We start from the raw sequence: 25,981 nt of genomic DNA, 5'->3' as shown, positions 1-25,981 counted from the left end.
ATACATTAATAGAGTGCTTCTCAAACGTTTTTCCATCAAGTACCCCCTCAAAAAACACTTGGCTCTCCAAGTATGACCATAGTATGTAGTAGGCCTAAATATTCATTAAAAACAAGGTCGAGGTTTTATTTAACAAGAATAGAGGGACTAGTGGTAGAAAATGGATGTATTTACAGTTTGAACAGTCACACTGTGTTTGAATATTTTCCACTAGATGGAGCCTATGTATAAGTAGTGTTACACACATCAGTTTGAGAATCAGTGCATTAATACATGTCTTGTATCTATACATACAATAGTCGATCCATCTATTGTAGTTTGAGGTTTAAAAATATTGTTTTAATTCATAGCGTTTTTAGAGGACTTTTGCATCGTTCAGACTCCAGAGTTTTACTAACAACTTTTTGCTTCTGCTTTGCTTAAGCCCCAAATGCCTCAAAAAGCTCAAGTTAAACAGGTTTAATCTGCAGCCTTTAGCTGGGAATACTCCAAAAAAAGTGGTGTTATGAAAAATGAAGATTCATGTAAAAATATATATACGTTTAGCTTAGGGATGTCCGATAATGGCTTTTTGCCGATATCCGATATTCCGATATTGTCCAACTCTTTAATTACCGATACCGATATCAACCGATACCGATATCAACCGATATATGCAGTCGTGGAATTAACACATTATTATGCCTAATTTGGACAACCAGGTATGGTGAAGGTAAGGTACTTTAAAAAAAATAAAAATAAAATAAGAAATAATTTAAAAACATTTTCTTGAATAAAAAAGAAAGTAAAACAATATAAAAACAGTTACATTGAAACTAGTAATTAATGAAAATGAGTAAAATTAACTGTTAAAGGTTAGTACTATTAGTGGACCAGCAGCACGCACAATCATGTGTGCTTACGGACTGTATCCCTTGCAGACTGTATTGATATATATTGATATATAATGTAGGAACCAGAATATTAATAACAGAAAGAAACAACCCTTTTGTGTGAATGAATGTAAATGGGGGAGGGAGGTTTTTTTGGGTTGGTGCACTAATTGTAAGTGTATCTTGTGTTTTTTATGTTGATTTAATAAAAAAAAACAAAAAAAACAATACCGATAATAAAAAAAACGATAATTTCCGATATTACATTTTAACGCATTTATCGGCCGATATTATCGGACATCTCTAGATTAGCTCCATATTTGGTCAGGCCATGGATTATTTTTGGAGGAAAGATAATATATCCTGCCTTACATTGTACAACATTATTTTACAGTTTACAAAGTCCACCAATTGGTGGTAGTAGGACCAATGTGCAGTAAACAATGTAATTGGTTACCATTTTATCACTTGCATACCTTTATTAGCCACCAACACGCTGGAATGACTCTTGTGTAAGGTTGGTGACACAAGAAGAGTTTAAAGGCCATTTAATTAAGTTCACATCTTGTAACGAAGTAATGCAATCACATTCTATTATTTCGGTTAAAACATATATATTGTATATAGATACAGGATTACATTTTTTACTTTCTAAACACCCGCATAAGTATTTTCTTCGGGCGTATTTTATTTTTGATGACATGCAAATTATTCAGTTTCTTTTAAAAAGTATTTCTTAAAACAAAACCATTCCGATTCATGAATAATTTGTATTAATGAGATAAATAAATGGGTTGTACTTGTATAGCGCTTTTCTACCTTCAAGGTACTCAAAGCGCTTTGACACTACTTCCACATTTACCCATTCACACACACATTCACACACTGATGGAGGGAGCTGCCATGCAAGGCGCTAACCAGCACCCATCAGGAGCAAGGGTGAAGTGTCTTGCTCAGGACACAACGGACATGACGAGGTTGGTACTAGGTGGGGATTGAACCAGGGACCCTCGGGTCGCGCACGGCCATTCTTCCACTGCGCCACGAGTTATTTAGACAAGTGTTACACATGTAAGATAGTGTAGTAGAAAGTTTAAACTTTTATTGCAAACCAGCCAGGCTCACGTAAATCTTGAAACAATTTTACAATTTACAGTACATTGAAACATTAATTTCTATATCTACAGTACGTATACTTTTTTAGTTGTCTTTACATCAATATACATTACAACTAGTACACAAACTATACAAACTTAAATAGTATTCAACAGCAATATTAAAATGGAATGTTCCACTTGAGGGAGATAGCCTGGGGGTGGGGGGGGGACAAACAGAAAAAAAAAAAAGTAAAACATCAGGGGGCGCTATTGGCAACACTTCCTATGACGAGTAGCAGCAAGTCTCTCTGGCTATCAGCATTATTTCTGTTCTGCGTGCAATTGACGTCTGGTGAGTCTCTGATCTACAGTGTCCTCTGGTGGCGTCTCCCCCCACCTGCAGTCTGAAAAGTTGGGGCGGGAGGGAGTGACTGGCGTGAGGCGCCGAGGCTGCGGATGGCAGAACAAAAAGGCACCTTGAGGAGGGCAAACCAAAATATCCGCTCTGTAACATTGAGTCGACTCCCTTTTCATGAAAACAGAAAGCACCAAAATGAAGTTGGGACCAGGATGAAGATGGTTTGAAGGAGTACGTACTTAGTGACTTCACGTGCCGCTGCCTGAAAGGGATCGACTTGTTCGGTATTTGTGCGTGTAACGGAATATAAAGTTCCACCTTGGACAGCAGGGTGTAGACGCTGGAATATTTACACACTAAGAAACAAAATATCCATCCTGAGTTCAGGTGTTGTAGTCCTATAGGTAAGAGTCCATGGAGGGGGCGTAGGAGAAGCCTACAAAGGCCTCTGCGGCCTCCTTGATGCTGGCCGTCACCAGGGCGCTGTCTGGCGAGCAGCCGATGGAGCTGGGCACCGGCTCGTCTGTGAACTCGGGGTCAAAGTGTCGCAGGTCATTGGGGCCCGTCTGGTTGGAAGGAAGGCAAGTTGATGCATTAGCAAACACAATGATGTCACTTTAAGAAAAAAAACATGTGATTCCATTTTGACTAAAGCACTACTTTTTGTTTATCAGGAAGCGCCTTTTGGTCTTTAGTTAAAAAAAAAATTAAAAAAATTACTAGTGATTTTATCTGCAGGTACAATGTAATGACTTTTTTAATCCTGTAGATGGCCATCTATACCCCCGCGGGGGGTGCGGGAGCCTATCCCAGCTGCACTCGGGCGGAAGGCGGTGTACACCACGGACAAGTGGCCACCTCATCACAGGGCCAACACAGATAGACAGCATTCACACACTAGGGACCATTTAGTGTTGCCAGTCAACCTATCCTCAGGTGCATGTCTTCAATTCACGAAATATCTTTTTACTAATCAAGCAACAGCCAGCACCACTCTAAAATAAACAAGTAGGAGGAGGCATGCAAGTACCTACCTACCTACCTACCTACCTACCTACCTACCTACCTACCTACCTACCTACCTACCTACCTACCTACCTACCTACCTACCTACCTACCTACCTACCTACCTACCTACCTACCTACCTACCTACCTACCTACCTACCTACCTACCTACCTACCTACCTAGTGGTTAGAGTGTCCGCCCTGAGATCGGTAGGTTGTGAGTTCAAACCCCGGCCGAGTCATACCAAAGACTATAAAAATGGGACCCATTACCTCCCTGCTTGGCACTCAGCATCAAGGGTTGGAATTTGGGGTTAAATCACCAAAAATGATTGCCGGCCGCGGCACCGCTGCTGCCCACTGCTCCCCTCACCTCCCAGGGGGTGTTCAAGGGGATGGGTCAAATGCAGAGGACACATTTCACCACACCTTGTGTGTGTGTGACAATCATTGGTACTTTAACTTTAACTTAACTACTACGTCGAAGGAATAGTGAACAACAAATCGAAGTGACAATCTTGCTAAATCCTACAACACCCATCAAAGCACCTTCAATCATTTATTAACTAGTGCTAACACAACCCAGTAAGAAGATCCAACAGCTGCTGTTACCACCCGCAAACTGCGAGTCTTGAGCCGACAAACACAACTGAGCTAATGCTGCGCTGTCTGACTCACTCAGGTCCCATGAAACATCAACTGCATTTGCCAGATATTTAAAGTTTTTTTTTAAAGTAACGCAATCATTTTTGTAATTCTGTAGTAAATAAAGTACTGTTTTGACAAAGTAACTAATTACTTTTAAAAAATAATTTTCCAAACGTACTGTATGTATATGACTATACTTTACATACAGTACAGGCCAAAGCGGGTTTTTTTTATTTTCATGACTATTTACATTGTAGATTGTCACTGAAGGCATCAAAACTATGAATGAACACGTGTGGAGTTATGTACTTAACAAAAGAAGGTGAAATAACTGATAACATGTTTTATATTCTAGTTTCTTCAAAATTTGCCGATTACTTTTTCGCACACTCTTGGCATTCTCTCGACGAGCTTCAAGAGGTAGTCACCTGAAATGGTTTTCACTTCACAGGTGTGCTTGAAGCTCATTGAGAGAATGCCAAGAGTGTGCAAAGCAGTAATCAGAGCAAAGGGTGGCTATTTTGAAGAAACTAGAATATAACACATGTTTTCAGTTATTTCACCTTTTTTTTGTTAAGTACATAACTCCACATGTGTTCATTCATAGTTTTGATGCCTTCAGTGACAATCTACAATGTAAATAGTCATGAAAATAAAGAAAACACATTGAAAGAGGAGAAGGTGTGTTCAAACTTTTGGCCTGTACTGTACGTATGAATATTATGTATCTGATAACCATCTTTTTTGGTGGGGGGGTCCATATCCATAATTGATGTCAACAATATGCCTCATTGATTGCAATGACAGTAGTTAACATGTTCTGTAAAGTTCTCACCACGTTGGGGTTGAAGGGAGGTGTGATCTTCTTGGCGTTGAGCTCGTCCCAGTTGATGGGCGAGAAGAAAATGTGGTTCTTGATTTCAGTCTGAGGAGACAAAACGCGGATTTCAGCGCCAAGCTTCAAGACGAGAAAGCAGCTTTAGCAGCAGGAAGTGGTGGCTCACAAAGTCGTTGGTGCAGCCCAGTCGCTTAGTTCTGTCCTTCTGCAGCAGACCCTCCAGCAGGTGTCTGGCCGCGTTGGAGATGTTGGGCTTCAGCTGCAGGGGTTTGTTCAGGATGTTGTCGTACATCTCTGCCGTGTTGCGGCTGTAGAAGGGAGGCTGCGGGGGGGAAGACCAGCAGTTAGGAAGCGGTCACTCCATTGTCAGGATGCAAGTTCAAACCATAACTCACCAGGCCGTAGAGCATCTCGTAGAGAACGGCTCCTAAACACCACCAATCCACCGTGCGGTCGTACGGTTGCTTGTGGAGGACCTCAGGAGCTAAATACTGCAACAAAACAAACAAGTTCATCCACTGACCTCAACGACAAGAGTGCACTACTAGGACATGTGTCTCGTCTTACCTCCGGCGTGCCGCAGAATGTGGACGTGGTGCCGTTGGGCTCGATGTTCTCCTTGCACAGGCCGAAGTCCGTGAGGATGATGTGACCCTGCGAGTCCAGCAGGATGTTCTCGGGCTTCAGGTCCCGGTAGACGATGTTGAGGGAGTGCAGGTAGCCCAGCGCGCTGGCGATCTCGGCGGCGTAGAAGCGCGCTCTGGGCTCCAGGAAGCAACGCTCTCGCTGCAGGTGGTAGAAGAGCTGCAGGACCAACAAGAAAATACAAATGTTCACATATTACATCTCGTGCTGTCAAATGTTTGTTTTCATTGGAGTAATCACACTTTTGAATTGTCAGTAAATTACTTGCTTGCAAAATATTTTATTAACTTTAAAAAAAATACCCCAATATTTGGAGACATGCAATTTTATCGTCAGATGTCATACTCGAACTTGCTAAAGTCCAATCAGGGTGTAATTTGAAGATTGGCTCGGAGCAGAGGTTCACTCATGCAATACTTTTTGGTGATAAACTTATACACTTGTTCAATTTGACACCCCTAGTTGCAGCTATTTTGTTTTTTGTACATTTAAGAAAAATATAGCATGAATGATTACATAAAATACAAAACCCAAAACCAGTGAAGTTGGTGCGTTAATTGTGCATTAATGGTGCCTTCACAGATGTGTAAGTTACCCATGCCTTGGGCACTAATACACCCCCATACCATCACAGATGCTGGCTTTTACACTTTGAGCCTATAACAGTGGTTCTTAACCTTGTTGGAGGTACCAAACCCCACCAGTTTCATATGCGCATTTACTGAACCCTTCTTTCGTGAAAAAATAAAATAATTATTTTTTTTCAAACTCAAGACAAAGTTATATGTTTTTTTGTAACACTTTAGTATGGGGAACATATTCTAAGTAACAAAGACTTAATTTAGAGTTATTTGGACACTAGGGGAACATATTCTAAGTAGTAAAGACTTAATTTAGAGTTATTTGGACACTCGGGGAACATATTCTAAGTAGTAAAGACTTAATTTAGAGTTATTTGGTTAGGGTTAGGGTTATAATAAGGCCATGCAGAATAATGCATTAATAAGTACTTAATAATGACTAGTTAAGAGCCAATATGTTACTAATTTGCATGTTAATAAGCAACTAATTAATGGTGAATATGTTCCCCATACTAAAGTGTTACCATGTTTTTTTACTGGTGCATAAAATTAACCGTGCATGTAAAGTATATTTATATAGCGCTTTTCTCTAGTGACTGAAAGTGCTTTTACATAGTGAAACCCAATATCTAAGTTACATTTAAACCAGTGTGGGTGGCACTGGGAGCAGGTGGGTAAAGTGTCTTGCCCAAGGACACAACGGCAGTGACTAGGATGGCGAAAGCGGGGATTGAACCTGGAACCCTCAAGTTGCTGGCATGGCCACTCTACCAACCGAGCTATACCGCCTGCATGAACATCACCTTGTTCAAAGAACAAAACCAACACAGTGCATAAACTCACAACAAATTACACACCTGCACACCAGTCAGCTGTTGCCGTATCTGTAATACGCCGATAGGGAGAAGTTTGTATTTACACAATGAGTCGGGTGTTTTTTGACCCCCGCCGAACCCGTGAGGCAGACTCACCGAACCCCTAGGGTTCGATCGAACCCAGGTTAAGAACCACTGGCCTAGAACAATCCGGATGGTTCTTTTCCTCTTTGTTCCAGAGGACACGATGTCCACATTTTCCAAAAACAATTTTAAACGTGGACTCGTCAGACCACAGAACACTTTTCCACTTTGCATCAGTCCATCTTAGATGAGCAAGCGGAGCCGGCTGCGTTTCTGGGTGTTGTTGATAAATGGCTTTCGCTTTGCATAGTAGAGTTTTAACTTGCACTTACAGATGTAACGAAAAACTGTAGTTACTGACAGTGGTTTTCTGAAGTGTTCCTGAGACCATGTGGTGATATCCTTTACACACTGACGTCGCTTTTTGACGCAGTACCGCCTGAGGGATCGAAGGTCTGTAATATCGCTTACATGCAGTTATTTCTCCAGATTCTCTGAACCTTTTGATGATATTAGGGACCGTAGATGGTGAAATCCCTAAATTCCTTGCAATAGCTTGTTGAGAAATGTTGTTCTTAAAAACTATTCGACAATTTGTTGACAAAGTGGTGACCCTCGCCCCATCCTTGTTTGTGAATGACTGAGCATTTCATGGAAGCTGCTTTTATACCCAATCATGGCACCCACCTGTTCACCTGTGGGATGTTCCAAATAAGTGTTTGATGAGCATTCCTCAACTTTCTCAGTATTTTTTGCCACTTGTGCCAGCTTGTTTGAAACATGTTGCAGGCATCAAATTCCAAATGAGCTAATATTTGCAAAAAAATAAAGTTTTCCAGTTCGAACGTTAAATATCTTGTCTTTGCAGTCTATTCAAGTGAATATAGGTTGAAAAGGATTTGCAAATCATTGTATTCTGTTTTTATTTACCAATTACACAACGTGCCAACTTCACTGGTTTTGGGGTTTGAAAATAGTGTCATGTATCAATGATATTTCATTGTTTCTAATATTTTAATGCAAACGTTTTCCACAGAAAATTGAAGCAACTTTGTCAGCTATAATGTTAGGATATATATTAAAAAAAAGGAGTGCAATACAATCTATTTTTGGAACAGACACAGCCTTCCAGCCTGTATATAAAAAGTGTAATGTTAAAAAGACACCTATAGGGGGCGCCAGAGATTACTAATTGTTTTCTTCATAAAGTTCATCTGTCATCTTTGCTCGCCCAACAATGGCAGGAAATTTACTTGATTAGACACGCACTGACTGCATGGCTAATTTTGGACCGGATCCTCTTCTGCTGCCCCTTGACCCCGCCCACCACTTCCTGACCTTCCCCTGCAGAGGTCGGATGTGGCGTTTCTCCTGGACTCACCTCGCCTCCGTTGATGTAGTCCAGGATGAAGTAGAGCTTGTCGGCCGTCTGGAAGGAGTAGTGCAGCCCCACCAAGAAAGGATGCTTGACATTCTTCAGCAGCACATTCCTCTCCGACATGATGTGCTTCTCCTGGGGCAAATGGTCAGAGGTCAGGAAGGGGAGGCCAGACTTGTCTTTTAAAACAAACATCGGTGCTCGCTTATACCTCCTTCTTCTTGAGGATGGCCTTTTTCTGCAGGACCTTGACAGCGTAAAACTGGTCGTCGGCGCGATGGCGAGCGAGCAGCACCTTGCCGAAGCTGCCCTTGCCAATGACCTTGAGGAAGTGGAAGTCGCAGGGTTTGGCCGAGGGGTTAGATGAAGGGCCCAAGTTGATCTGCTGGGTCGGGCTGGGCTGTGGAAACCAGGGCGCAGAATTTAGAGAAGTTCACAATACTAGAGGACATTTGATTAGGTACACATCCCCAATCTTTATTACTGTCATTATTAAGTCATACCAGTCATACCAAAGACTATAAAAATGGGAGCCATTGCCTCCCTGCTTGGCACTCAGCATCAAGAGTTGGAAATGGGGGTTAAATCACCAAATGATTCCCCGAGCGCTGCTGCTCACTGCTCCCCTCACCTCCCAGGAGGTGAGCATGGGGATGGGTCAAATGCTGAGGATAATTTCATCACACCTGGTGTGTGTGTGAGAGACTATCAGTGGTACTTTAACTTTATTAAAGTACACTGCAGACATTGATTTGAACTTTTCCATTATTAACTCAAAATATTAGCAACGCCTCTTTAAGTGAATTTCCACAATCATTTTTCATACTGTGCAAAAAGCACTACTTTCACAATTTTTTAAGTAAATATCTGACATTTAGAATATTTTGTTAAAAAACTAAAGTTTTGTACTTCATTAGTTTGCCATAAATAATATATTATTTTTACATTAAAACTAAAAAAAAAAAATATTTTTTTATTAAAATTAAAAAAAAACATTTTAACTGATCCTATACATCCTTTTTTTCCCCTTCATGATGTAATGTTATTGCCTTTTCTGGTTAGAATTACGCAAAAACCGGCAGAACCACTTCTTTGTCTTAGCTAACAGTGCAAACCCTTAAATTAAATGCCTTAGGCAACTGTGGAACAAATACAGTTCAACAATTGTTTTTTCATAAAACATACAATGTTATTGTCTCTTTTTATTAAAATAGAATAACATTTATTTTTACTTTTCCAACACTCGTTCTTTTATGTATTGTGTACATTGAGTTACTAACTAATGTAATTTTACTGTGCAGAATTGCACAATAATTCTATAGAAACAATATTTTGAACCAGGTTATCACTAAAACATCCGTTGAGGTTGCAAAGGTGAGCAAAAATGCAACCTAATGTATTCACTTGGAAATAGGGAAGTGAATTATATTTATGGTGTACTTTTTCTCTAAATCAGGGATGTCAAACTGGTTTTCATTGAGGGCCACATGGCTGCTTGTAATTTGCCTCTGGATTTCATATACATTTTATAATAAATTGTTTTAAGTAGACTGTCGATTTTACAGTAAAAACTTAACATTTACAAATTTTTACTGTAAAATATAGCGTTTTTATTGGGTTTTTTTAAAATAACATTTTACGGTAAATGGAAAAACAAATTCCACTGTTTTTTGGGGGGTTTTTTACGGAAAAAGCTGGGAGCTTAGTTGCCAGAATTTTACTATTAAATGTAAAATATATATATATTTTTACAATATTATATTGTTCATGGAAAAACAGTACAAGTTCTTTTTTTTAAATTTTTATTCTGGCAATTTAGCTGCCAGTTTTTCTACCGTAAAAACAAATGTACCGTCTTTCCATTTACAGTAATACACCGTTAAACAACAACAACCGTAGATTTTACAGTCAAAAACTGGCAGTTCAGTCAACAGAATTTTAACGCAAAAAACTGGTAGTTTTTTTTTTTTTTTACAATTTACAGTAATATGCTGTAAAGACTGTAATATGCTAATATGCTGTACACTAAAAAACAGTTTTTACCCAAGAGCCATAGTGGCATTAAACAGGCCCTGAGTGAGCACAATGTGTCCGTCACGTCCTCATGTGTTATGTCTTTTATTTTTTTGGAGCATAATGTGCAATAACGTTGGACTGTGCAATATATCCCAAATGGCCTCTTGATAAGTGCAATAATACTGGACTGTGAAACAGAATAATGTGCAATAACCTGTCACCTTTAAATATATATTAGGGATGTCCGATAATGGCTTTTTGGCGATATCCGATATTCCGATATTGTCCAACTCATTAATTACCTATACCGATATCAACCGATACCGATATCAACCGATATATGCAGTCGTGGAATTAACACATTATTATGTCTAATTTGGTCAACCAGGTATAGTGAAGATAAGGTACTTTAAAAAAAAAAAAATAATAAAAATAAATTTAAAACATTTTCTTGAATAAAAAAAGAAAGTAAAACAATATAAAAACAGTTACATAGAAACTAGTAATTTATGAAAATTAGTACAATTAACTGTTAAAGGTTAGTACTATTAGTGGACCAGCAGCACACACAATCATGTGTGCTTACGGACTGTATCCCTTGCAGACTGTATTGATATATATTGATATATAATGTAGGAACCAGAATATTAATAACAGAAAGAAACAACCCTTTTGTGTGAATGAGTGCAAATGGGGGAGGGAGGTTTTTTGGGTTGGTGCACTAATTGTAAGTGTATCTTGTGTTTTTTATGTTGATTTAATAAAAAAAAACCAAAAAAAAAACGATACCGATAATAAAAAAAACGATACCGATAATTTCCGATATTACATTTTAACGCATTTATCGGACATCTCTAATGTGTATATATATATATATATGTATATGTATATATATATATATATACATATGCATGTATGTGGATATATACATATATATATATAGATATATATCTATTTTTTTTTAAATCTTTTTTTACTGTTTATATTACTATATTATTGAACCTGTTCACTGTAATAATGACAACAAAACTCTATTCTATTCCAAAGAACACTGTAAAATTGTATGTCATTTCTATTAATTTGATGGGTAGTTTGCTGTAAAATCATAAAGTCAGGCAGATATTTAAATATTTATTTTTATTTAGACAAAAAAAATGTTTGGACAGTATGATAATATACTGTAATATCTGTTGCAATATTGGATACTATTAAAGTTTAAAAAAAGGTCTGCCATTTCAAGCAGTACATACATTTTTTTATGAAAAAAATGACATTACATTTAGTGAGAAAATATTAATATTGACACGTAGTTCCAGGTGTTTGCGGGCCACATCTGGCCCCCGGGGCCTTGAGTTTGACACCTGTGCCCTAAATACTCTAACTGTTGACTTTGTGCAAGCCATGATGTCCATGTGTATGCTACATGTCAACAATGAAAGCAGACTCACAGGAGGAGAAGGGTTGGCGTTCATCAGCTCAGCATCCTGTGGGGGACTCAGGTTGAGGATGGACTGCACTTCAGGACTAAGCGGAGCAGAACAAATATGTAAGAGAACATATTTGTGCTGCCAAAGTCACAAAGTACTTACTGTTTGCAGGCGTATGAGTTAGTAGCGAGCCTCTGGATGAAGTCGTTCAATCCCATCTTCCTCTGTTTCATGAACGCTGAAACACAGAAAAGTCGACTTCTTAACAGCAGTCCAAAGAAGAGGAAACTTCCGGTAAATACGCTCCCTTTTCCGTACCAGAAACTAAAGCCACCAGCCCTTTGGACTTGGAGTAAGTCATGCCGGGCCGTGTCGTGTCTGTTTGGATCGTCATGTCGGCGAGGAATTGTCCCAAAAAAGAAAAAGTGACTACTACATCCTTTGGTTTTTGCGTTTTATGCTAAAGGAGGCGGGGCTTTCGGGTGGGCGTGACAAGCCTTCATCTGATTGGACGGAGCGATTTCCTCTTGGCCAATTAGAGGCCGCGGCGCGATGCACCCCGACAGTGTTGCTCGCCTCAAAACAGAACGGAAGTTGTTGGTTTTTTTTCTTGTATTATTTGCACACTTTTTTGCGCAAGGAGAATACGCAGTCTGTCAACTTCACCTGACTTTTAATAATAATATTTCCAAGACGAAAAAAAAAGTCGCTAATTATATCCAGATGTGTCACACTAGCTCCCTATGGTGGCCACAGCCAAACACATATATTTGTGGAATGTAAAATATGTCTTACATAATAGTGCTCGCTTATTATTTATGGACGTTTTTGGTGTTTAAGGATGCGGGAGAAATGCGGGAAATTCCAGTGCATTGGCTGAGCAAAAATACAAAAATGTTCATTTAAGTATGTTTTTATAACTTGTGCAAGAACTACATGAAATATGAATGGAGTGCTCAATGTTTCTTCACCAGTATTGCTATGGTGTCTATTACCATTGTGGGTATTCCTACAATGTTGATACAAATTATTGTTACAGTGTAATAATTATTATTACGTGTGGTAATGCCACCATAGTTTCAGTCCTGACAAGATAGATAGCACAAAAACAGACGTAAATACCACTGCATTCCATTTCTATTGTATTATAATTATCACTAATAAAGAATTATTGTTGAATTTTCTGTTTGTTATAGTCCTGACAATATAGCACAAAAACAGACCTAAATACCACTGCATTCCATTTCTATTGTATTATAATTATCACTAATAAAGAATTATTGTTGAATTTTGTGTTTGAGTGTTAGTCCGGACAATATAGAGCAAAAACAGACGAAAATAGCATGTTCCTAAACAGTTCCCTAAACGTTCTTGGCTAACGTTCTTGGCTAACGTTCTGCTAGCCAAGCAAGAACTCCACAACCTAACGTTCTTTGAACGTTACAAACTAACGTTCCCATAACAATGCCACTACGTTCTCCTAACGTTCTCATAACGTTCGCGTGTTACCTGGGATGATACAACATTTGTATTATAATCCTTAAACAAAGTAACAGTGAAGCTCAATGTATTAATCACTGAATGGAGAACTGGAGGTGGGAATAAAATAAGTTATCTTCTTCTCACTCCCTTTCAGGAAAAACTGGATCATCATGCTTACATACTGTACATTACTTTTTGCATTATATTAATTTATATTAGTACGTGTTGTCTACCTTGTACTTTTTTTATGTCATTGCCTAAAAAAAAAAAAAAAAAAAATGAAATGAGTTTATGAAATAAAAAACTCCATTCATTATAACGGGCCGGAATGACGCCTTTAATGCTCTAAAAAAAGTGGGAGAGTATAACGCCAAGAGGGGGGGGGTAGGAGGCCAGGAAAAAGCGGCTGGTCGTGGAAAAGTACAGAGGGAGGGAAATACTCGTTCAAGTTCAAGGGGGAGAAGCAGAAAGTGGCAAGTTTGAGGCACACTAGCTAAACTCACAATACCACAAACAACATACGACTTCAGGGTTATTATTATGTAAACCTGCTAATCTACAGTGGACACGCACACGCTCGTTGTGTTCAACCCATTAAACTATCAATGGGTAGGAATAAAAAAGCATAACATCATAAAGAAATTTGTCATTGCAAGACAAATTGTTCATTCAAAAATGACTAACTTTGCTACAAAACTTTGCAGAACTACTTATGTCCTATAGTCCGCACCCACAACATGATATTTGAGCAAATAAGGTCACAGATGTGTGAGGGGAATGAAAGACCCCCTCAAGATAAGAGTGTCCTCCTTATGTAATGCTGTCTATACATACATGTTGCGTGGACACACTGTACATGACACTGTACATCCTACTTGGGCTAAAGGCTGAACTATTCCCCCTTAAGCAGGACAGTCTTGTCAAAATAAACGGTGTTGCGTTCAATGTACTCACACGTCAAAGTCGTAGTTTTGTCTTTCATATGGGATGCTTTAATGTCCGAGGCTGGTGGGTGACGGCGAGCTGGATGTCAGATCGGGCTAATAATCACAGTAAACAGCATTCCTCAGCCAGGAGAAGTTCGTCTGAAGGATTTTTTTTCTTCTTCCTTCCAGACCCTTTCGCTGAAGGGGAAGGCGGAGACAGTCCGCCTTCTTGTTTCCTTCCATTCGCAAGCATGACCCGCGCGGTGCATTCAAGCACGCCACAGAAAGTCAGAGTTTGGCTCAGCGACGTTGGACGCGGTTAAAGCAGGGTTTCCCCCATCACCAAAATGCAGTATGGATGGCCATCACATCTATATAGCCATACGATGATGATTCATAACACAACATGAATTGATTAACGTGGACCCCGACTTAAACAGGTTGAAAAACGTATTCAGGCAATTGTAAGGAATATGTACTATACTGTGCAATCTACTAATAAAAGTTTCAATTAATCAATCAAAAACAGACATTGTCACATCCATCTGTAGACTGTTCACATGTGAATAATTCTGTATAATAGACTGTATTTATATTATTCACAAGTGAAACATACCTAAGTGTTTATTGTTTATTGTGAGCGAACTGTGGTGCTGAATTTCCCCCAGGGATCAATTAAGTACTTTCTATTCTATTCTATTTTATCCATCCATTTCTACCGCTTGTCCTGTTCGGGGTCGCGGGGTGTGCTGGAGCCCCCCAAATATAATAATGGTAAATATTTCTAAAATGTCTAGTATTGAATGATTTGTGGGTTCCAAAAAGAGATCTAAATAGAAACTCAAGACAGGATAAGGAAAACACTTTTAAACAACTATAATACAGTTCAAATATATTGTAATTTATTTAGTACAGTATTTCTATGTTTAAATAAAGTATACAGTAGATTGGCAGCACATCACAGTAGCTCCTTTGACTTCTTCCATTTTACTTAATTTTTGGTATTCTCAACTTTTCTTGCTCTTTTTTAATCACTTATGGAACAATTTCCCTTGTGGATCAATAACGTTTGTCTAAGTCGGTAGGTAGTAGGTAGGTAGGTCTTTATTGTCATTGCACAAGTACAACGAAACTTTGTTTTCAGCACAAACCCCTTCGAGATTAGACAAACAAACAGTGTACAGGGTTTCAGAACAGGAACTCTGATGGGTCGCCACAAGGCGCCCCCGTAAAAGATGGGAAGGATGAGTAAAAAAATACAATCTAGACTGAGCTCCTAAGGGGGCCCAGATCTAGAGTGGGAAAAAACCTCCATAGCAAAGCACATATACACAACATATATCTCGAGATATCTAGCAACAGAGGCGAGGGAGTGGGGGCCACGGTGGAAGGCTGCAGCTCTTCAGGCGCTGCCCAGCCGTCCATCACCCCTAAGGGATTCGCATCAAGGGCGTTGGATGGGGGGTGGGGTATGTGTGTGTGGCGTATAATTTTTGTGAATGCATGTGTGTGTGTAAGCCTGCCGCGTGTCTCTGTTCCACGGCCTTGGTGTCGTGCAGTCGCTAGTCTAAGTCTAAGTCTAAGTCTAAGTTACAACTGCTAAAAACACCTTGTTTCAAATATTTGTATTGACTTAATAATATTAAAATCTAATGCAAAAAATATTGATAAGTATTTCATAATTGTGTGTATTTTAATGAGCTATAGCCATTAGGTTTAACTGTGTTTCTACTACATAATAAAAACTACAAACTTGAGCATATCCATCCATCCATCCATCCATCTTCTTCCACTTATCCGAGGTCGGGTCGCGGGGGCAGCAGCTTAAGCAGGGAAGCCCAGACTTCCCTCTCCCCAGCCACTTCGTCCAGCTCTTCCTGTGGGACCCCGAGGCGTTCCCAGGCCAGCCGGGAGACATAGTCTTCCCAACGTGTCCTGGGTCTTCCCCGCGGCCTCCTACCGGTGGGACGTGCCCTAAACACCTCCCTAGGGAGGCGTTCGGGTGGCATCCTGACCAGATGCCCGAACCATCTCATCTGGCTCCTCTCGATGTGGAGGAGCAGCGGCTTTACTTTGAGCTCCTCCCGGATGGCAGAGCTTCTCACCCTATCTCTAAGGGAGAGCCCCGCCACCCGGCGGAGGAAACTCATTTCAGCCGCTTGTACCCGTGATCTTGTCCTTTCGGTCATAACCCAAAGCTCATGACCATAGGTGAGGATGGGAACGTAGATCGACCGGTAAATTGAGAGCTTTGCCTTCCGGCTCAGCTCCTTCTTCACCACAACGGATCGATACAGCGTCCGCATTACTGAAGACGCCGCACCGATCCGCCTGTCGATCTCACGATCCACTCTTCCCCCACTCGTGAACAAGACTCCGAGGTACTTGAACTCCTCCACTTGGGGCAAGATCTCCTCCCCAACCCGGAGATGGCACTCCACCCTTTTCCGGGCGAGAACCATGGACTCGGACTTGGAGGTGCTGATTCTCATCCCAGTCGCTTCACACTCGGCTGCGAACCGATCCAGTGAGAGCTGAAGATCCTGGCCAGATGAAGCCATCAGGACCACATCATCTGCAAAAAGCAGAGACCTAATCCTGCAGCCACCAAACCAGATCACCTCAACGCCTTGACTGCGCCTAGAAATTCTGTCCATAAAAGTTATGAACAGAATCGGTGACAAAGGGCATCCTTGGCGGAGTCCAAAACTTGAGCATATAACTCTGAAAATCCTAGAATAAGGAGCCAAACCTGAATGTGTTAAAGTATATACCAGGGGTCGGGAAACTTTTTGGCTGAGAGCCATGAAACCCAAACATTTTAAAAATGTATTTTTCCGTGAGAGCCATATATTATTTTTTAACACTGAATACAACTAAAAGCGTGCATTTTTAAGTAAGACCAACATTTTTAGAGTATAATAAGTCTCTTACTCTTATATTTAATAACATTGTTATTCTGAAGCTAACCAATAATAGATAAAATACTTCTTATCATTAATGCAACTTCTTGAACAGGTGCGGTAGGAAACGGATGGATTAAAATGCATGAGAATGTTTTGTATTTTGAATGTTATTTTTAACACTGTGATTACAAGCGGAATTATTCATTATTTATCGTGTTAAGTAATGTCAGCTAATATTTATCTGAGAGCCAGATGCGGTCATCAAAAGAGCCACATCTGGCTCGAGAGCCATAGGTTCCCTAACCCTGGTATATACAGACACACCTCTAAATCAACCAATTATTCAAAATAATATCTATGTTATTGTGACATTTGTAAAATGTGGAGCCCTCATGTGAGGCACACTCAGCCTGCGTGCACGCCTCCTTGTGCAAACAGTGTTTCGCCTTCGCAAAGAGACGTATTTTTCCATTGCGTCCTACCAGGCCTGGGAATTAAACAGTAACCTGGATTGGGAAACCTCAGCGGGTTGACATTCATCGAAAAAGTACAGGACAAAAACTGCAGTGCAAAGGCAAAGGAGTCGGTTGTAGGACAATGTGTACCATTGTGGTGGTCCGTCCTACTGACTGGAGGGGTTGTTGTCCCTCCTACAAAGGGACCACTAGGATGTAGAGCGTGTCCTCACTACCTCCATTGAGGCTCCTCGTCAATGCTCTGCTGCCCACGAGTTTCAAACTGCAGTTGTCTCCAGCAAAACAAGAATTTGATTGTGTTTGAATGGTATCTGACACACATTGGTCAAAAACTGGCTCGGGTCAAAGGTTGAATAAGTGCAGCTATTCAGTCGCAAGTCAGGACCAACTGTTACTGTATGTCACAGTGTTGATTTCATCATAAAACACAAATGTAACTTTTTCCTTTTCTATATGTATATATATATATATATATATATATATATATATATATAATTGTCGATAGTGTAAATATACATATACTGTATGGGGTTACACATCTGTGAAGGCACCATTAACGCTGAAAGGTACATACAGGTTTTGGAGCAACATATGTTGCCATCCAAGCAATGTCTTTTTCATGGACGCCCCTGCTTATTTCAGCAAGACAATGCCAAGCCACGTGTTACAAAAGCGTGGCTTCTTAGTAAAAGAGTGCGGGTACTAGACTGGCTGCCTGTAGTCCAGACCTGTCTCCCATTGAAAATGTGTGGCGCAATATGAAGCCTAAAATACCACAACGGAGACCCCCGGACTGTTGAACAACTTAAGCTGTACATCAAGCAAGAATGGGAAATAATTCCACCTGAAAAACTTCAAAAATTGGTCTACTCAGTTCCCAAATGTTTACTGAGTGTTGTTAAAAGGAAAGGCCATGTAACAGAGTGGTAAAAATGCCCATTTTTGCAATGTGCTGCTGCCATTAAATTCTAAGTTAATGATTATTTAAAAAGAAAAAATCAGTTTCTCAGTTGGAACGTTAAATATCTTGTCTTTGCAGTCTATTCAATTGAATATAAGTTGAAAAGGATTTGCAAATCATTGTATTCTGTTTTTATTTACGAATTACTCAACGTGCCAACTTCACTGGTTTTGGGTTTTGTAGGATGTTTGGCTTATACAATGTGTAAATGTAATACATTAAAAAAAAAACATGACAAATTATCATTAGCAGTGAAAGACAGTTGAAATTGTGGAAAAATATTGGCGATTTATTATGTAATACCCTGAAAAAAAAAATATATATATTTTTTGAAAATGTTAAAAATGTAATTGTATAAAATTAATACTCTTCTATTTAGGGGTGTATATTTGATTCAGAATTTGCAGTTGATACAGTTTAGTAAGTTCAAATCACTTTAGTAACTTTTTAGCAAACACATACAAGCAATGGATCGGTTCGCAGCTGAGTGTGAAGCGACTGGGATGAGAATCAGCACCTCACAGTCCGAGTCCATGGTTCTCGCCCGGAAAAGGGTGGAGTGCCATCTCCGGGTTGGGGAGGAGATCTTGCCCCAAGTGGAGGAGTTCAAGTACCTCGGAGTCTTGTTCACGAGTGAGGGAAGAGTGGATCGTGAGATCGACAGGCGGATCGGTGCGGCGTCTTCAGTAATGCGGACGCTGTATCGATCCATTGTGGTGAAGAAGGAGCTGAGCCGGAAGGCAAAGCTCTCAATTTACCGGTCGATCTACGTTCCCATCCTCACCTATGGTCATGAGCTTTGGGTTATGACCGAAAGGACAAGATCACGGGTACAAGCGGCCGAAATGAGTTTCCTCCGCCGGGTGGCGGGGCTCTCCCTTAGAGATAGGGTGAGAAGCTCTGCCATCCGGGGGGAGCTCAAAGTAAAGCCGCTGCTCCTCCGCATCGAGAGGAGCCAGATGAGGTGGTTCGGGCATCTGGTCAGGATGCCACCCGAGCGCCTCCCTAAGGAGGTGTTTAGGGCATGTCCGACCGGTAGGAGGCCACGAGGAAGACCCAGGACACGTTGGGAAGACTATGTCTCCCGGCTGGCCTGGGAACGCCTCGGGATCCCCCGGGAGGAGCTGGACGAAGTGGCTGGGGAGAGGGAAGTCTGGGCTTCCCTGCTTAGGCTGCTGCCCCCGCGACCCGACCTCGGATAAGCGGAAGAAGATGGATGGATGGATGGACATACAAGCAATGTGACAGTTAAGCAAATACTGGATAATGGACACGGCAGGTGAAGTTTGTTGTTTCTGGTAAGGAAATCACCGCAGATTACAGTCGTTTAAAATCACTCAAGATAATTAGAGCAGCAATCGGGCATGTATTTTCATGCCCATTGTTCATGTCATGTATTTCTCCTCTTTAGCGGAGGGGTGTACACCACACTCACAATAACTTAACTTATCTGACTTAACTTCAAAGTCAGATATTCCACAATTTCACAGCAGGAGTTTGAAATCCTCTTACTGTCTGTGCGCCATGCTTGTTGAACGAGGGCAGCCCTTCCTCCTCCCCAAGTCTTGCCGCTAAAGTTGAAGTTCCTCTATCATATTTTCCAGAGATTGAACATTGAAGAGTTAGCCTTCCTTTGCTAACCATGCATCTATGGTTTTGGCTTGTTGTTGTATGTTGGCCTGTTTTCATTTTGACAGCTGTTTTTGATTTAGTTTTAGTCTTCTGACGAAAATGTACTTTAGTTTTAGTCACCAAAATAATTTAGTTTAAGTCGACAAAATAATTTAGTTATAGTTGACAAGATTCCTCAACGTTTTAGTCGACTAGAATTACAGTAAAATAGAATACAACTAAAATATAAAGTATTGCGGACAACACACCTTTGAGTTGTCTTGAAAACACTTTTATTAATTATTATTGCAGAGCATCACAAAAACTAAATTCACGACAAGACCTGCCCTTGTTGTGATGAGCTTCAAGCACACCTGTGAAGTGAAAACCCTTTCAGGTGACTACCTCTTGAAGCTCATCAAGAGAATGCCAAGAGTGTGCAAAACAGTAATCAGAGCAAAGGGTGGCTATTTTGAAGAAACTAGAATATATAACATGTTTTTAGTTATTGCACCTTACTTTGTTAAGTACATCAATCAATCAATCATCAATCAAAGTTTACTTATATAGCCCTAAATTACGAGTGTCTCAAAGGGCTGCACAAGCCACAACGACATCCTCGGCTCAAATCCCACATCAGGGAAAGAAAAACTCAACCCAATGGGATGACAATGAGAAACCTTAGAGGGGACCACAGATGTGGGGAACCCCCCACCCCCTGGGCGACCAGTGCAATGGACGTCGAGTGGATCGAGCATAATATTGTGAGAGTCCAGTCCATAGTGGATCTCACATAATAGTGTTAGAGTCCAGTCCAGAGTGGATCTAACATAATATTGTCGGAGACCAGTCCATAGTGGATCTAACATAATAGTGAGAGTCCAGTCCATAGTGGATCTAACATAATATGGTGAGAGTCCAGTCCATAGTGGATCTAACATAATAGTGTGAGAGTTCAGTCCATAGTGGATCTAACATAATATTGTGAGACTCCAGTCCATAGTGGATCTAACATAATATTGTGTGAGTCCAGTCCATAGTGGATCTAACAAAATAGTGTGAGAGTCCAGTCCATAGTGGATCTAACATAATATTGTGAGAGTGCAGTCCATAGTGGATCTAACATAATAGTGAGAGTCCAGTCCATAGTGGATCTAACATAATAGTGTGAGAGTCATGTCCGTAGTGGATCTAACATAATAGTGTGAGAGTCCAGTCCATGGTGGATCTAACATAATATTGTGAGAGTCCTGTCCGTAGTGGATCTAACATAATATTGTGAGAGTCCAGTCCATAGTGGATCTAACATAATATTGAGAGATTCCAGTCCATAGTGGATCTAACATAATATTGTGAGAGTCCAGTCCATAGTGGATCTAACATACTAGTGTGAGAGTCCAGTCCATAGTGGATCTAACATAATAGTGTGAGAGTCCAGTCCATAGTGGATCTAACATAATATTGCGAGATTCCAGTCCATAGTGGATCTAACATAATATTGTGAGAGTTCAGTCCATAGTGGATCTAACATAATAGTGTGAGAGTCCAGTCCATAGTAGATCTAACATATAGTGTGAGAGTCCAGTCCATAGTGGATCTAACATAATATTGTGAGAGTCCAGTCCATAGTGGATCTAACATAATATTGTGAGAGTCCAGTCCATAGTGGATCTAACATAATATTGTGAGAGTCCAGACCATAGTGGATCTAACATAATAGTGAGAGTCCAGTCCATAGTGGATCTAACATAATAGTGTGAGAGTCCAGTCCATAGTGGATCTAACATAATAGTGTGAGAGTCCAGTCCATAGTGGATCTAACATAATATTGTGAGAGTCCAGACCATAGTGGATCTAACATAATAGTGAGAGTCCAGTCCATAGTGGATCTAACATAATAGTGTGAGAGTCCAGTCCATAGTGGATCTAACATAATAGTGTGAGAGTCCAGTCCATAGTGGATCTAACATAATATTGTGAGAGTCCTGTCCGTAGTGGATCTAACATAATAGTGCGAGAGTCCAGTCCATAGTGGATCTAACATAATATTGTGAGAGTGCAGTCCATAGTGGATCTAACATAATAGTGAGAGTCCAGTCCATAGTGGATCTAACATAATAGTGTGAGAGTCATGTCCGTAGTGGATCTAACATAATAGTGTGAGAGTCCAGTCCATGGTGGATCTAACATAATATTGTGAGAGTCCGGTCCGTAGTGGATCTAACATAATATTGTGAGAGTCCAGTCCATAGTGGATCTAACATAATATTGAGAGATTCCAGTCCATAGTGGATCTAACATAATATTGTGAGAGTCCAGTCCATAGTGGATCTAACATACTAGTGTGAGAGTCCAGTCCATAGTGGATCTAACATAATAGTGTGAGAGTCCAGTCCATAGTGGATCTAACATAATATTGCGAGATTCCAGTCCATAGTGGATCTAACATAATATTGTGAGAGTTCAGTCCATAGTGGATCTAACATAATAGTGTGAGAGTCCAGTCCATAGTAGATCTAACATATAGTGTGAGAGTCCAGTCCATAGTGGATCTAACATAATATTGTGAGATTCCAGTCCATAGTGGATCTAACATAATATTGTGAGAGTCCAGTCCATAGTGGATCTAACATAATATTGTGAGAGTCCAGACCATAGTGGATCTAACATAATAGTGAGAGTCCAGTCCATAGTGGATCTAACATAATAGTGTGAGAGTCCAGTCCATAGTGGATCTAACATAATAGTGTGAGAGTCCAGTCCATAGTGGATCTAACATAATATTGTGAGAGTCCAGACCATAGTGGATCTAACATAATAGTGAGAGTCCAGTCCATAGTGGATCTAACATAATAGTGTGAGAGTCCAGTCCATAGTGGATCTAACATAATAGTGTGAGAGTCCAGTCCATAGTGGATCTAACATAATATTGTGAGAGTCCAGACCATAGTGGATCTAACATAATAGTGAGAGTCCAGTCCATAGTGGATCTAACATAATAGTGTGAGAGTCCAGTCCATAGTGCATCTAGCATAATAGTGTGAGAGTCCTGTCCGTAGTGGATCTAACATAATAGTGCGAGAGTCCAGTCCATAGTGGATCTAACATACAGTGACGTGCGGTGAGGTTGATGGCTGGTGAGGCACTGACTTCATCACAGTCAGATTTACAAACATATGAACCCTAAAGAGTATCTTATTCACCATTTGATTGGCAGCAGTTAATGGGTTATGTTTAAAAGCTCATACCAGCATTCTTCCCTGCTTGGCACTCAGCATCAAGGGTTGGAATTGGGGGTTAAATCACCAAAAATGATTCCCCAGGCGCGGCGCCGCTGCTGCCCACTGCTCCCCTCACCTCCCAGGCGGTGAACCAGGGGATGGGTCAAATGCAGAGGACAAATTTCATTACACCTAGTGTGTGTGTGACAATCATTGGTACTTTAACTTAACTTTAACTTTACACATAAAAACTGTAGCACACAAAAAAGCACATTTAATAAAAAAAACGTTATTATGGTCTTACCTTTACTTAGAAATTAAGTCCATGCGCCGCAACTAAAGGCCTCACTTGAACTTTCCACATGCAAGATTGAATCTATTTAAAAAAGTGTAACCAAGGGTTTATAAATGTCGCCTATACTGTATGAAACTACAAAATAACAAACACGGAGGCTCCAGTTTACACGAGGACCACTTTATTTACCTTCTTTCAAAAACCTCCGCAACGTGACATCACTTCCGCTCTTAGCGCCTTCAAAATAAGAGCTCAAGGCATATACTGTATAACAGCGCATAACAGGAACTTAACATCACAAAGAGGAAAGCCCATGAAAATAGGTTACAAAAGTTATTTAATAAGAAGCCAAAAAGTGCAAAAACAATAATGTTCGTGTTGGAGGAGTTGTGAATTAGGTACACCTGCAGTCTGCAGGTGTATCTAATGTTGTGTCCCTGCAGTCATTCACAACTCCTCCAACACCAACATTATTGTTTTTGCACTTTTTGGCTTCTTATGAAATAATTTTTTGAAATAGATTCAATCTTGCACGTGGAAAGTTTAAGTGTGGGCTTTAGTTGACATAACAATTCTACGGCGGGGGTGCAGGAGGCGAGCCTCAGCCAGTGCGTCTTTTGCAGCCGTTTTATGATCGCTCAGCACAAGAAATACTTTACACACATACAGTTGTTGACAAAATACACTGTACATTATATACCTCAGCTAACTAAACCATGGAAATGTATAGTATAGTTCATATAGCAATACAGTCTCACTGCACAGCAGGCCAGCAGTTAGCCGAGTCATTGCGCAATCCATGTTGCGGCACTGAGTGACGTGCCTCAACTGGCTGCTGTTCACCGCACCGTCTCTTCTCAGTATTTGAACGGCTAATGTGAAAATTCAGTGATTTTGAATAAAAAATAATCTAAAACTGGTGAAGTTAAATGGAAAATAACTTTATAGTATAATCACTGGATACATATAACAATTTAATTTTTTTTTTTCTTTTTACATTTTTTTTCTTTCCATGATGGCAGGTGAGGCCCTGCCTCACCTGCCTCTAGTGACTGCACGTCACTGCTAACATAATATTGTGTGAGTCCAGTCCATAGTGGATCTAACAAAATAGTGTGAGAGTCCAGTCCATAGTGGATCTAACATAATATTGTGAGAGTCCAGTCCATAGTGGATCTATCATAATAGTGTGAGAGTCCAGTCCATAGTGGATCTAACATAATATTGTGAGAGTCCAGTCCATAGTGGATCTAACATAATAGTGTGAGAGTCCAGTCCATAGTGGATCTAACATAATATTGTGAGAGTCATGTCTGTAGTATATCTCACATAATAGTGGGAGAGTCCAGTCCATAGTGGATCTAACATAATATTGTGTGAGTCCTGTCCGTAGTAGATCTAACATAATAGTGTGAGAGTCCAGTCCATAGTGGATTTAACATAATATTGTGAGAGTCCAGTCCATAGTGGATCTATCATTATAGTGTGAGAGTCCAGTCCATAGTGGATCTAACATAATATTGTGAGAGTCCAGTCCATAGTGGATCTAACATAATAGTGTGAGAGTCCAGTCCATAGTGGATCTAACATAATATTGTGAGAGTCCAGTCCATAGTGGATCTAACATAATAGTGTGAGAGTCCAGTCCATAGTGGATCTAACATAATATTGTGAGAGTCCAGTCCATAGTGGATCTAACATAATAGTGTGAGAGTCCAGTCCATAGTGGATTTAACATAATATTGTGAGAGTCCTGTCCATAGTAGATCTAACATAATAGTGGAAGAGTCCAGACCATAGTGGGGCCAGCAGGAGATCATGTTGAGTGGAGACAGGTCAGCAGCACAGAGAAGTCCCCAACTGATGCACAGATGAGTGGTCCACCCTGGGTCCCCACTTTGGACAGCTAGCGCGTCATCTTTGACGTGCTAGCTGCTTCATAACTCCACATGTGTTCATGTATAGTTTTGATGCCTTCAGTGACAATCTACAATGTAAATAGTCATGAAAATAAAGAAAACGCATTGAATGAGATTAAGGTGTGTCCAAACTTTTGGCCTGTACTGTATATTTGGGAAGGCCAACTCGCCGAGCACAGATCGATTTCGTTGGATCTTAGAAGCATAAATCGATCAATCAATATGTCGATCAATCGTTACACCCCTAATTCTATCTTGTGTCATGAACCAGAAAGTAAACTAACAAACAGGACAAAACCACAAATTTGTCACGTTTTGTTTTTTAGTCTTCTGCCATTTGTGTCACACTACAACCCCCTGCTTTAAAACAACAAACAGTACCATCCTGTCATGTCACGTCATCTTTATTGCAGGAATGC

At 40.3% G+C, this 25,981-nt stretch overlaps 1 protein-coding gene across 3 annotated transcripts in view; it reads right to left on the bottom strand.

Annotated features, from left to right (window-relative positions):
* Window positions 1–1,949: 1,949 nt before the first annotated feature.
* Window positions 1,950–25,981, bottom strand: part of sgk1 (serum/glucocorticoid regulated kinase 1) — an 85,300-nt gene continuing 61,268 nt past the window's right edge. Inside the window, exons 1-10 of one of the 3 annotated variants that reach the window (XM_061929771.2) lie at window positions 14,202–14,368; window positions 11,928–12,003; window positions 11,787–11,862; window positions 8,534–8,722; window positions 8,326–8,457; window positions 5,387–5,623; window positions 5,215–5,310; window positions 4,986–5,141; window positions 4,817–4,906; window positions 1,950–2,893 (exon numbers count right to left, since the gene is read on the bottom strand). In XM_061929771.2, the coding sequence (XP_061785755.1) occupies window positions 2,726–2,893; window positions 4,817–4,906; window positions 4,986–5,141; window positions 5,215–5,310; window positions 5,387–5,623; window positions 8,326–8,457; window positions 8,534–8,722; window positions 11,787–11,862; window positions 11,928–12,003; window positions 14,202–14,229 (1,248 nt within the window). In that variant the 5' untranslated portion in view covers window positions 14,230–14,368 and the 3' untranslated portion in view covers window positions 1,950–2,725. Of the gene's footprint in view, window positions 2,894–4,816; window positions 4,907–4,985; window positions 5,142–5,214; window positions 5,311–5,386; window positions 5,624–8,325; window positions 8,458–8,533; window positions 8,723–11,786; window positions 11,863–11,927; window positions 12,004–12,083; window positions 12,209–14,201; window positions 14,369–25,981 lie in introns of those variants that run through there. The other 2 variants (XM_061929770.2, XM_061929769.2) reach the window with 2 other exon arrangements.

The sequence above is a fragment of the Nerophis lumbriciformis genome, linkage group LG34 (assembly GCF_033978685.3).
Source record: "Nerophis lumbriciformis linkage group LG34, RoL_Nlum_v2.1, whole genome shotgun sequence".
Classification (NCBI taxonomy): Eukaryota; Metazoa; Chordata; class Actinopteri; order Syngnathiformes; family Syngnathidae; genus Nerophis; species Nerophis lumbriciformis.
Note: the sequence above shows the minus strand (reverse complement) of the source record. Positions and strands in the feature narration are given on the sequence as shown.